General features: G+C 43.1%; 1 protein-coding gene across 11 annotated transcripts in view; it reads right to left on the bottom strand.

Moving 5' to 3' along the window:
- The window catches only part of prdm16 (PR domain containing 16), a 173104-nt gene that overhangs the window by 1836 nt on the left and 158425 nt on the right, over nucleotides 1-12843 (bottom strand). For 5 of the 11 annotated variants that reach the window (XM_061736466.1, XM_061736468.1, XM_061736475.1 and 2 more), the window contains 10 exons: nucleotides 10344-10545; nucleotides 10060-10225; nucleotides 9733-9886; nucleotides 7449-9120; nucleotides 7236-7323; nucleotides 5215-5387; nucleotides 5019-5096; nucleotides 4592-4761; nucleotides 3262-3433; nucleotides 471-728 (listed from right to left, as the gene is read on the bottom strand). In XM_061736466.1, the coding sequence (XP_061592450.1) occupies nucleotides 471-728; nucleotides 3262-3433; nucleotides 4592-4761; nucleotides 5019-5096; nucleotides 5215-5387; nucleotides 7236-7323; nucleotides 7449-9120; nucleotides 9733-9886; nucleotides 10060-10225; nucleotides 10344-10545 (3133 nt within the window). The remainder of the gene's footprint in view (nucleotides 1-470; nucleotides 729-3261; nucleotides 3434-4591; nucleotides 4762-5018; nucleotides 5097-5214; nucleotides 5388-7235; nucleotides 7324-7448; nucleotides 9121-9732; nucleotides 9887-10059; nucleotides 10226-10343; nucleotides 10546-12843) is intronic. The other 6 variants (XM_061736472.1, XM_061736473.1, XM_061736467.1 and 3 more) reach the window with 5 other exon arrangements.

The raw sequence follows: 12843 nt of genomic DNA, 5'->3' as shown, positions 1-12843 counted from the left end.
CCTCCTCCTCTACACACCTGCACACGAGGCATGGATGGACGGATGGATGGACGGATGGATGGACGGATGGATGGACAGCACGAATGGGAATGCGTGGGCAGGTAGATAGGAGGATGGATGGGAGATAGACGTGATGGGTGGAGAGTTAAAGCCATTAAGGAGGGAAAGGATGGTGACAAAGGAAGTAAATAAGGAAATGTTGTGTAGTGAAAAGAGAATGAGAGCGAAGATTAATAAAAGGTTAGACGGGCAGAGAGAACAAATTGAGAAAAGACAAAAAGGGGCAGAAGAGGACGAGAAGAAAGCGACTAAAGCCACAATTTTTTTACCGCATAAACATTATCTTAAGGTTAAGTCTTTTCTTTACGTCTGTCTGTCCTGCAGTATCGAGGTGGGCAACATGAGATTGACAGGTGCAACGCTTCCCCAAACTTTTTATGTTGCTTTTACTCGCTTAATAAAATACAAACCTGCGAGTGTGTTCATAGCTCATAGCTAATGGGGCCGTCTCCGTTTCCTCCTCCTCATCATCCTCTTCATACACTCCTCTAGTGACAGGCAACGGAGACTCTGGCGCCTCGTCGTGGGACTTCTCCGTCAGGCTGCCCTCCTCCTCCTCCTCATCATCACCCTCCACTTCCTCTTCCTCCTCCTCCAGCCCCTGGAGCCCTAACTTGGAGTTGGACAAACTGTGGCTGGGTGGGCGCTGCTCCTCAGGCTGGTCTGACCTGCAGAGATCAGATCATGGCGGGAATGTTGATTATAGTGATCTGTCAGTGACAGAACAAGACTTTCCATTTAAATGAAACCTTCTTTATGTTCAGTTTGTGGGGCAAGAAAAAAAATGTTTTAGTATTCATGCATACATAACTAGCATTAAGCTGCAGCTTTTTTTTTCTAATTTGAAATACTGAACGCTCTCTTTAAATATCTACCAACAGCAATTAAACTTTGACATGTTTTTCTTTTCTTTTCTGTAGTTTGAGGGTAATGTCCTGTCTGGTGTTGGTTGACTTTGACCATTTTCTAACCATTTGAAGGCATGACTCATCTCGCAGAGACAGAAACATAAATAATCCGATGACAGCACACACAGTCCAACTCCACTGTCCACACAAACAACATGGGTGCTGACAGACTGCCCGGAGCACTTTTCAAACGTCCCACAGATGATTAATTGTGCAGCGCCTCACAAACATAGCGGGAGATGGTCTGTCCTCTACAGAGCTCCGGGCTCTGTAATGGGGAAACGCAGTTTGTGCAACTGAAGGAAGATGTTGGTTCGGCTGCACACAGGCTATCAGCGCACTGCCATTACGACCTGCCATCTGTACATTTTCCAGCCTGCACCCCAACAACCCCCTCACACACACACACACACACTTTTCTTCCAGACCCCCCCCCCAACCCCAAGCCACGATGTCATGGCTCATGATATCATTTCCTTTGGGATGGCAAATTTACTCCTTCCATTTTTTTTTTTTTTTTGCCACACTGTGAACATTTATCAAATCAGACAGGATTACCTCTGGGAAGGGGTGCACCGGGACTGGATTGGGTCACACAGAGTGGGTGGGTTGGTGGGTGAATGTGGGCAGAAGAAGGAGTTTTTTTTTTCTTTTTTGAAGGGGGGGGGGCTTCTTCTCTTTCAATCGAGATTAAATATCACCATAATCAAATTGCAGGACCGCTTGTCTGGGGAAAAAGTCCATGCCTGCAAACGGGGAAAAGAAGCGTAGCTCTGACACGGGGGGCCCTGGGTTTTGTCATTTAGTCTAAACACGTCAGTTGTGTGTTTGTGTTAGTGGGCTGGGGGTATGGGGTACAGCAGATTGGGGGGGGGAAGAACTCAATCATCAGTGGATCTCCTAGATAAATGTCTCAACTGGACTCCCCCTCAGGGTCCAAACTGCCAGCTATTGTGGCTCGGTCCCAGACAAGAAACCCGCTCCAACTGTAGCTTTATCCAACCATAAAGCTCGAGCAATCGCCCGGGGATTATGGTGTCAGGGAGACTGATAATTCCTAATCCTTATGTACCGCAGTTCTGGAAATTTCTGCGTACCCTTTAACTGCAGAGGTTTGAAAGGTCCCGCCCTCAGAACAACAATGCTGCTTTCAAGCTGCTTTCAAGTTTTCCCGAGGAAACAAGAGTTACCAGGGACTTTTATTTGTTTTTCATGTTTTGACTGGCTACGATGTTGAGAGAGGGGATTTGAGGGCGAAGAAACTATGGTTGCTATGGCGGTCAAAAGTGATTACAGATAGTACTTCATGAACGTGTGTTTGTGCTCAGCGTTTGACTTCACTCACTCAGAGGGAGAATAAACAGCGGGCTGTCTAGTGGGAGGACAGAAAGCATAACACTTAGTCTGAATTACAGATATTAAAATATCAGGCTGGCTTGTTGTGGATGACACTCTGTATTGATCCCAGATGGCAGAGGGCCTAAATTGCCACTGAGTCTGCGAACCATAATGTGTGTTGACATGAAGGGGGGGTTGATGGAGGAAGAGGCAGACAGAAAGTGAGACTACCAGAAAGAAATTCAGAGCAAGGATGGGAGAGACAGTGTAAAAAGGCACGGAAAGAGAGCAAACCACAGACTGGAGGAGAGAAAATATTTCATCTTCATTCGTTATTATTCTCCGAGTCCGAAGCCTCTGAAGCTCCCTTACAAATAGAGTTAGTAACGCAAAAAGAATTCCAGCAACAAGAGCCGGGACGTTTTTCATACACTGACCAGGCCTCGCTCAACAGACTCGAAAGAGAGTTGGATAGACTGGATGGTGGCAAAATAAATAGTTGGACTTAGACGCTTGCAGAAAGAAAAAGAATGACATTCTTGAAACAAAGATAGTTTTTTTTTTAACTACAAGAGGCTTTAATTATGATTCTGCAGAATGAGCACTATGCAGATGTTATGGTAGCGACTTTTGCTAAGCACGTTTAAGCCACTGGGGAGCACTGTGCACCAAGCGCCGGCATGTTTCACAGGGCGGGAAGAACCTAGAAGTCCAACTGTTGATATTACTTTAATACGGTTTTAGTGGTCTTTCTGCATTTTCATTTCTTATGCTAGATGCCCTGATAAAGGAAGATATATAACCAAGTTCTTAAGGATATTTGCTTAGTTATTTTAGCTGCAGTTAGGACTACTATAAGATAGAGAGGCCGCCACTCAGATCAAATGTAATCACCAATGGTATTTGGAGAACTCATAATACGAATGTGAGCCATGTGAGCATGATTTGGTCTTACCTTTTATCCGTGGAGCTGGAGGCCTGGTTCATTTCACTGTTGGAAATGAAGTTGCGGATTTCTGAGAAGTATGAGTCCTCCTTCTCGTCTAAAAGTGCATGATTGTCTGGCTCGGAGTTTGGAGAGGAGATGGTAGTTCCTAGGTTGGAAAGCATCCCGGACTGCTGGCTCACTGTTGGGAAAAACACGCAGATGTTCACATGCACACATGTGAGCTGCACACACGCATATAAGCAAAGTCACACGCTTTACTTTCATGACCATCAGAAAAGCGGAGTAGAGTTTAGATCAGATTACAGCTTGGATACAATCAAATTCATATCTATTGAAAAGATTGGGAATTTTGGGGGTTAACATTTTGTGGAATCAAGAAAATTTGTGCAAAATAAGAACATTTTCCCAGTGAGGCTTTCACATAATGAATATTCTGATATGTTCTTACATGAAGGAAGTGTTTTAACTTTCTGGAGATGTTGAGTTAATGTAGCAAAGTGGCACTTAATAAATGATCCTGGTGTGCGAATAATACACACGGAACCTAAAAGTTGCAGATACGCCTTTATTTATTAAATTTTTTTGCTTTCTGTATTGCTCCCATGACAAGACGTTCATCTGAGACTGATCAGAATGTTTTTTCAAGGCAGTATCCATGTAATCATCCAAAAAAGCTTTCACAAATGCGATTCTACTCCCAGCTATAATGAAGTTGAACTAAAAGTTTACTTTAGACTTCCTTATAAAGTTGCATTACTAAGTTTTGACAATGATTAAACTGTTTTACTAAGTTACAGTTGTGGTGTGAATGTAACCCAATAAGTTTTACAGGTCACCAGCCTGGTACATTCAGTCTTCTAGTCTTCAGACATCGAATGACTTACCACAAAAGAAAAATGATGTATGAACTGTCTATTTTTAGGATTCCCAAAACAAACAATAATTATCTTCCATATATGAGCGATTCTTAATTGCGTGTTGGTTATGACGAAACACTGAACGGCCTCATGGGACGGTGTCATAAAGGTCGGAACCAAATGAATTGCCCTGTTTTCTTCAGGTTTCTACAGGTTACTCCCAATTCTGAAGTATGAATCACTCAGATGGTTACACTCAAATATGACACACGTCTATGCTGGACACAGTGACGGTGTTTCATACAGTAGCAAAGACAAGCACGGTGCCTTTATTCAGTGGTTTTCCCTTTTTATATAAATCAAAGCACCAAACTGAGCATTTATCCAGGCCATCACTGAAAATGTTCGGCCCCTGTTTCCTGGCAACTTTCATTTTACTCTGCCTCAGATGAAAAGCGATGCAGCTGTCGGAGACTGACCAGGAATGTTCTCGTGCTCGTGCTTCTTGAGATGGCGGTCGAGGTTGGTCTGCTGACCAAAGCAGCGGTTGCACAGGTGACACTTGAAGGGTTTCTCCTTGTTGTGGATATTGCGAACATGGCGCTGAAGATTGGATGAGATGCTGAATGAGCGGTCACAGTATTTACACCTGCCGGGGCAGAAAGAGAGCAATGTCAATGCGGATTGAAAGAGCGTTAAGGTGAGAAGGAGTTCTCATTCAATAGCAGAAGAAGCCAGGGCTGATAACGTTTTTTATCATTCACCTGCTCAAGGAAAAAAAAGTCTTCATAATTTGCATCTTGTTAAAATAAAATTAATACATTCCTGAATATTTAAAATCAAAGATTGGAGAAAAGTATGCTTAGTCATGAATTTCAATTTCTGATAAAGAATAAAATCAAATACCTGTAGGGCTGTTCCCCTGTATGTGTCCGCAAATGTCTGGTGAGGTTTGCTGAACGGGGGAAGATTTTCCCACAGTACCTAGGGGGGAGAGCAGATACCAAAGAACGGGAAGCATTATAAACAAAATATGTATATTATCTTGAACAGAAGCATATGATCAACGCTGGAAATAACCCTGCAGCCACTGGTGACTAACCTGCAGGCGTAGCGTTCCTTGCCTTTGCGAAGGATGGCGTCTGAGAGAGAGGGAGGCGGTGAGCGGAAGTTGAACAGTGGATGAGCCGAGTGTTGCAGTGAGTTGGGCGGTGCGTCCAGTTTTAAAGCACCGAAGCTCTCGAGCTTCTCTGTCATGTTTTCCATGGCTGACATCTTGGAAAACAGCAGATGGAAAATCAATCAACCCCTGTTTTTGTAAAATATTGCATTTCTTCTTATTTTTAACAGTCATTCAGTTTGGTGGCATTTAGTGTGTTGATAGTTTAATTAAAAATATTGCAGTGACAAGCTCTATTTAGCCCAAAAACAATGTTTAAAGTGTAATAAATCATTGCGTTTTTGTCCTAAACAAAATAAACCAGTGCAAACAAGACTACATTATCAGAAAAAACAAGGTAGAGAGTCAGAAAGCGGAGGCTTTGAGGAAGCAGTATATCAGAGGTTAGACTTGCTGTTTGTACTAAAGGCCAGTCACCTCCTTGACCTATAACACATTCACAGATGCTCGAGCGCCATTCTTCCAGATCCTTCTTCCACACAACCTCAGCTTCAACCAGGGCTTTGTTCTCTACCTCTTACCTTCTTCTGCCAAAGCCGCTCTTTTAGGCCAGCAAACTGGCTAAATGAGGCATTCAAGAGCGGCGATCACAGCAGCACAATATAGTTTGTGATACCCCCAACTGATAGCCGCTTCCCTTCCCGTAGAAGCTTGTGAACAAAGGCGACCAGCTATGTAGGAGTTTATTTGCCAAAAACAGCTTACATCCTTCCTTCTTTTAGCGTATACGAGACGGGAGAGACACGGGGACAGACACTCCGTCTCGATGTGTTTATTCGCAGTCTGAGAACCGGTGCAGTGGGAGTCGAAGTGATTCAGTCATGAGACTGAATTAGAGGTGGCATTGTGTTTGGATTGCTGGGAGGATCACAGCTGAGACACTCTGATATGAAAGATTTTTTTACATGGAAGCCTGTGAAAATATTTCAGCTCAAAATAGTGGTCAGTTACAGGTTGATCCATTTAAGACAATCAATGTCTGCTTGAGGCTTAGTTTGGTATCATAATCATCATCATTAACCAGGAATTGTTTTAAGTTTATGACCACAAAGGTTGCTGAGAAGAGGTGTCCCTTCATAATTATTTTCAATGAAATGAAGACTATTTGTACGTCATATAAGCCAATATGTGCTCATGTGTAAATGTATCTGTCTGCATATGCACTAGATTGTTTATTGCAAAGTCATAGTTGATAGAGGAACAGATTTCCAGGTCACAGTAAACCGTTTCCCCAACGAGAGCCCCCCATTCTCCTGGACACAAACACAGGATGTCCTTGATGGACACTGTGCTATTATCTAGCCAGCCAGCCAGCCACAGAAAGAGAGAGAAAAAAAAAAGAAAAACTTGGAGGCGGTTGACTTATTAGCTGACTTGTGGGCTCCCAGTGCATAAAACAATGCCACAACTAAGATTAGCGTGGCCAAGAGAGGCAGTTTGTTACAATTCAAACAGTTATTATTCTCTGTGTTATTAATACTATCATTACTTGTAATCAAGATATGCAGAGGTGGGGACGGTCTGCGTACAGTCAAACAATGTGACTGATTATCAAAGGGCCTGCAATAACAGACGGTGTCTTCTGAAAAAAGGTAGAACTGACGAGGTACACAGGCGCCATTTAGTAAACAAAGGAAGAAATCATGCAGAACCCTTGAGAAAATAACATCAACACAGTGGAATGATGGCGCACAGGGCCCTATCAATTCAGGTTGCAGTGGCGTGGGAGGCAGAAGTGAGGTATTTTCACATAATGCATAGTTAGAAAATAATAGCCAATACCGCGTGGGAACAATCTGCCTGCATGCAATACCTGGGGGTAAATTCCCCTGTTTGGTGTTCTCTTGCTGTAAAATTCATGTACGATTCAGTGTTTCTAAAAAAGATCACACCAAGTGCATTCCTTATGTTCAAGTATGTGTGTGTGCATATTGAAAGTTTACCTGTGGATGGAAAAGAGGTGGTGAGGGCCTGAGGAACTTCTCCTTCAGAGCTCCAACTGGGTCAAGTAGCTTCCTCTTCTCCACCCTGCTGGACCAACAACAAGGCAGAGGGTTACGTACCAAGGGCAGAGTTCATCTAAAACATCTCACCTCATATTAACAACAATTTTTACATTCTACTCTGAGATTCTGGTCTAATCGGGGCTGAAATACCTGTAGATGGGGTCCATGAAGAATGCTGAGGGCTTGGCATAGTGCAGAGGTGGTGGCTGATGTGGCTGTGGCTGTTGGTGATGTGGGATGGAGGACTGATGCAACGACTGCGAATGGGGGTGTGGAAAACAGGATGTAATTTCATCCTTACTAGAGGCACCCTTTCCATCTCCATAGATGTGGTTCTTTCGATTTTGCAGCTCAGCCGGCATGCCGTTATGACCACTGCGGCTCCTGCTGCCAATGCTGAGGTCCAGTGGCTGTTCTTCACTGTTGGATATTGTTACAGGGCCACAACTGCTGCGAGCACTATTGTTGGGGTTTGAAGGGTTTGTTGGGGTTAGAGGAGTCAACTTGGCCTCTTTGGATCTGGTGGTGAGATCAAACGGGGACTCTGCAGTGGAAGCAGGAGCTCCAGGGGAACTGGGAACCACCTTGGGTAGCTGTTCACGGGGTGACTTGGGCTCAGGCTTAAAGAAAATGTTCTGATTAAGAGCGCCTCGGTCAGTGCTGAAGGGATAGAGGGAGTTATGAAAGTTGGGCAGGAACTGGAAGGGAAACATGGAATGGTAGGGGAGTGGACCCATCTTTTTCTCCTGATGGAGTCCAATCAAACCTGGACCAAAATATTTCTCAGCAATAGAAGCGATAGCTTTTATGGAATCAGTGGTGGGTGTGTTGGCATTTGTGGCTGAGGGTGGGAGGGTTTGTTCATCAGGTGGAGGAAAGAAGGAGTGCTGGGATGATGCAGAAGCAAGAAACGGGCGCTCCATCGAGAGGTTTCCTGAACTAGACACGGCTGATATCACAGCACTGTTCATGTCTTCGAACTGGTTTGCTTCTTGACTTGACGCAATGCCAGATGGCTTCCTCCTTTTACCACTTCTCTCTCGTTCACTCTCTCCTTCACTCTCCAGCTCAGAGCCGTCACCTGAAGCAGTACCAGTAGTGGTGTCCAAATCTGTCCCACTTGTGGTGTTAACATCTTCAAGGTCACTGCCATCAGACATGTCTGCCACCTTAGATTTAGGCTTTGCTTCTCCACTAGAAGACAGATCAAGTTTGTTCTCTTTTTCTTTGTCTTCTATTTGACCCAAACTGTTAATTCCATTACTGTTTGTGGAACTAACAAGAGAAAGTGGAGGGGCGTCTAAAGGACTACGAGGAAGTTTCACCTCCTGACTGCTCCCCAATGGGCTCTTTATTAGTGGACTGGCAGGTAATAAAGGTGGTCGCGGATACAGTGATGGGGGGAAGATACCTGGAAATCCATGTGGGAGAGATGGGAAACCATGAGGCCCTGGTGAGAAAGGCAGGCCAGCATGAGGATGAGGTCTTGAGGGAAAGTAGTCAGTGAAGCCTAAACCTGACTGGTTCAGACCATGAAGGTGGGGATGGTGGGACTTGACTTTAGCCATGATGGGGCTGGAGCTCATGGGAATTCCAGCATTGAACATCCCTGCTGGAGACCCATAATGGTTTTTGCCCTCACAAAAGCGACGGTGCTTGTTGAGGGAAGAGGTAGTGCTGAACAACTGTCCGCAGTCTTTACACTTGATCTGAGTGCGGCAGTCAGCATGCATACGCTTGTGGCGACAGAGGTTGGAGAATTGGGTATAGGATTTGTGGCACACCTCGCCTGGGGGAGCAAAAAGAAGCAGCCCATCAGGGCCTGGTTAAACCCATTTTAACACTGTCTCTAACTCTGTACACCAAATCAACAACAAAACATCACAGCGTATTGATGAAAGCCTCTAAAAAGGAAGGAACTTCTTTCTTTGGTAAAACATCAACATTATCAAAAAACTATATAAAATTATTTTTCTCTTACCATATCTACATATTATATCCCTTATTAGCAAATCTAGAACTAAACACTTAACAGATATGCTAAAGTGAGTTACATATGCATTTAGTCTGCGCAAAAAAACAATACAATAACATTTGAATTACAGTAAATAAGGAGAACCCATCAGCACAAATGTAATCCCTGGGACTACGTCCTTTATTCTAGTAATCTGTTTAGAGAACCAGAGATGGAAGGGCAATGAATGATTAAACTAAATCATTATATATGTATATGTATATTATATATTGGAGCAATATATATATATATATATATATATATATATATATATATATATATATATATATATATATATATATATATATATATATATATATATATATATATATATATATATATATATATATATATATATATATTGAGGCTATATATATATATATATTGCTCCAACCATGAACTTCCAAAGCCTTTACTTACAGATAAAGGGCTTGACGCTGCTGTGGATGTGCTTATGCTGCTTGAGGCCTGATGAAGTGGCAAAAGTTTTGCCACATTCTGGACAAGTGTGAGCGCGTGCTCCCACATGCTGAGAGCGGATGTGGCGCTGAAGGTTGCTGGGATCTGTGAACACCTAAAATGCAAAATAAGAACATGACAATACAACGCATGTTGTAACCTTCCAAAATACAACTATTCAAGGTATATGCTGCACCTTTAGAAAGACCACATCTATGAACAATCCCATTATAAATGAAGCCCCAAAAGCACAACAGATAAAGCCTGTGTGTCCTGTGCACAACTTACGTGCCGGGTGTGCTGTACCTTATCACAGTTTTCACACTCAAAGCGCTTGCCACTGTCATGTGACATCTGGTGGCGGATGAGGTTGGACTTCCAGTTGAAAGCTTTGGGGCACTGGTCGCACTTGTACTCCCTCTCCTCTGTATGAACTATCATGTGTTGCCCCAAACTTGATAAAAAAAAAAACACAATCAAAATCTTGAATCTCAATTCAATAAGTCACAAAAGTAACATTTGAGGTCTAAATGCTCTGACTGTATACATAAACTGAAAACCAGTCAGTGTACCTGTACTCATTCGGGAAGATCTTCTCACAGTCTTTGCACTCATGGACAGGGTCGTCGCTGTCTTCACGTTCCTGTTTGAAGTCTTCTCTCAGTGCCTCAAAGATGGAGCCCGCACTGGAGCATGAATACTTCTGATGCCGCCGCAGCTCAAGCGTCGAAGAGAAGAGCTCATCGCAGTCTTCACAGCGGTACATTTGCTCATCTGCATGAACAAATAAAGACTGGTTCAGCTTTCGCATAAGGACTGGCATTTTTGTTTTTCTTTTTTACATGGTATTGTATTGATTCAGAACAACGTTGGACAGCAGAATGAAAAGACATTTCATATTCCTTTTGTCACAGGTCCACATTTTATGAATTAATTTTGATAACAAAATAAAGAACACATATTGTAAAGATAATTAGCCAAAACTAAATCTCAGACTTTACCTGCAGGTAAATTGATAACTAGGCAAAAAATCTTTTGAGTTCATTTCAAGCTGAAATTGAAACCTCATATGGTGAAAATGGAACACATTTGACTCTGTACCGTCTTATAATAATAACTACATGTCACCGGCGTCAAGACTACAGCATCTTGGCTGTGCACGAAGGAGCCAACCATTGATTTCCATCAACGTATTCACTAAGACCCCCTAGGCTGCATGTTACCGAAGGTGCAGAGCCAAGAAAGCATTAGCATAAAAGTTTAAAAATATTGTTGCCCTGGCTTAACAGATAATCTATTCTGTTTTTGTGTTTTAGTTACAATTTAACTGGGCAGTTTAACAAATGGTAAAAGTAACAATCGTGCAATTGACATCCACATAAAATGGCAATCAATTAGCAGTGAAATGTAGCTTTCATTAACACGGTTAATTACTTGTTTAAAGTAAGTGTTTGCTGGAGACTGGAGGAGTAATAGCACGCTGAGGAAACAATAGGGCCTGGTCTTCCACTTCCATGTTGATAACCTCTACAATACTTCTCACTAGCAAGGTCAAACACATAAAACTTGGAGCAGCTTTTTCAATAGCGAGTTCCTGAATCAGGCGCCAAGTTCAACAGATCAGGGGAAAGCCCAGCGGAGTGTCTTTGTGAACATGCATACGTGTGTGTGTGTGTGTGTGTGTGTGTGTGTGTGTGCGTATGCTTGTGAGTGTGCGTGCATGCTTGTGTTGCTGTGAACAGTTTCCAAAGTAAGCTGCAAGGAACCGAGGTAAGCAGGGGCACGGTGGCGCCAACCCCATGGCGATTTCAGCACCAACCTGCCATACCCACGCAGAGCTGCGGCTCCCTCTCCTCCAGCTCTCCAGTATGGTCGCACGCCCATCAATCAATTCAAGCTAAACTAAATGAGTTTATCCAAAATGACTTACATTGCACAGCCCACCTGTTTTCTACAGCATGTGACTGTTTATCCAGCTGGAACTTCTTGGAAACATTAAAAGGGCATTAGTGTAGCGACATCAGTGTATCTAACCTTGAGAATATGGATAAACGATCCTCTAGTCAATGAACTATTAAAACTCAAATGCTTAACTAACTAGCTTACAGTGTGTGTATGTATTTTAAAGAGTGTATATTTGACCATGATGGAGTATGTCTTGATTTGCTTTGATGCTTATATATATGCTTATGTATATCTACATTTTCAGACACTTGGATAATCTTTTAAAGAATGTACTTTACATTCATTTTTGCATGGATTTTAACAGGTGCATGCCTTGCATGTTAAATGTGCTAAAAAACTCCCAGAACTGCAGGAGCATGACTGTGGAAGAATGAAAGACAATATCTGAAAGTGTGCATGTGTGAGGATGCCCATAAACAAAGGCGCTTGCTCGTATGTATCAACGTGCCGGAGCTTTTTTCAGTTAGTCGGCTCTGTGTGGGAGGGGGGGGTTATAAAGTGGAGACTAATAGCTCTCTGGGAGACGAACTGCACAATTATGTGCAGTTTAGCAGCTAATCTGGGAGCATGGGTGAGGTCTCAGGGGACTCCTCAAGTCCTCTACTTCAAATTCCTTCTCCGATAAGCCAGACACAGAGAGCAGGGCTGCACTACCAAGCTCCCACCCAGCCCTGCTACTTGTCTCTGTCTCCGTCACAAAAATGCATAAAGACAAGAACACAAGACGAATCCACAGTAGGTCCCCCCTGTTCTGTTTCCAATGTCTCCTACTTAAAAGGAGACATCTTCCAACAATAAACTACCTGTAATACATTTCTCCTTTGGTGTCTTAATGCTTCTTTTGCAGGAACACACAAAGACAGATATTCTGGTTCTGACACACATATTCTGGCAGGTGGAATTTTCTCTGTCTACCTCCATGTCCTTGTATTTCTTTTGCAAACAGATGAACTGTAAGAAAATTACTTCTGAGCTTGCTTCATGTTTGATTCAGACCTAGAGAAATCTGCTTCTATACAATAAAGTTTACTTTGAGCTCCTGTTTCCTGCTGTTCCTTTGGCATGGAGATCTATGGTGAAAGGTTGGAGGTGGGGAGGGTGAGGGAA

The sequence above is a fragment of the Cololabis saira genome, chromosome 12 (genome assembly GCF_033807715.1).
Source record: "Cololabis saira isolate AMF1-May2022 chromosome 12, fColSai1.1, whole genome shotgun sequence".
NCBI lineage: Eukaryota > Metazoa > Chordata > Actinopteri > Beloniformes > Belonidae > Cololabis > Cololabis saira.
Note: the sequence above shows the minus strand (reverse complement) of the source record. Positions and strands in the feature narration are given on the sequence as shown.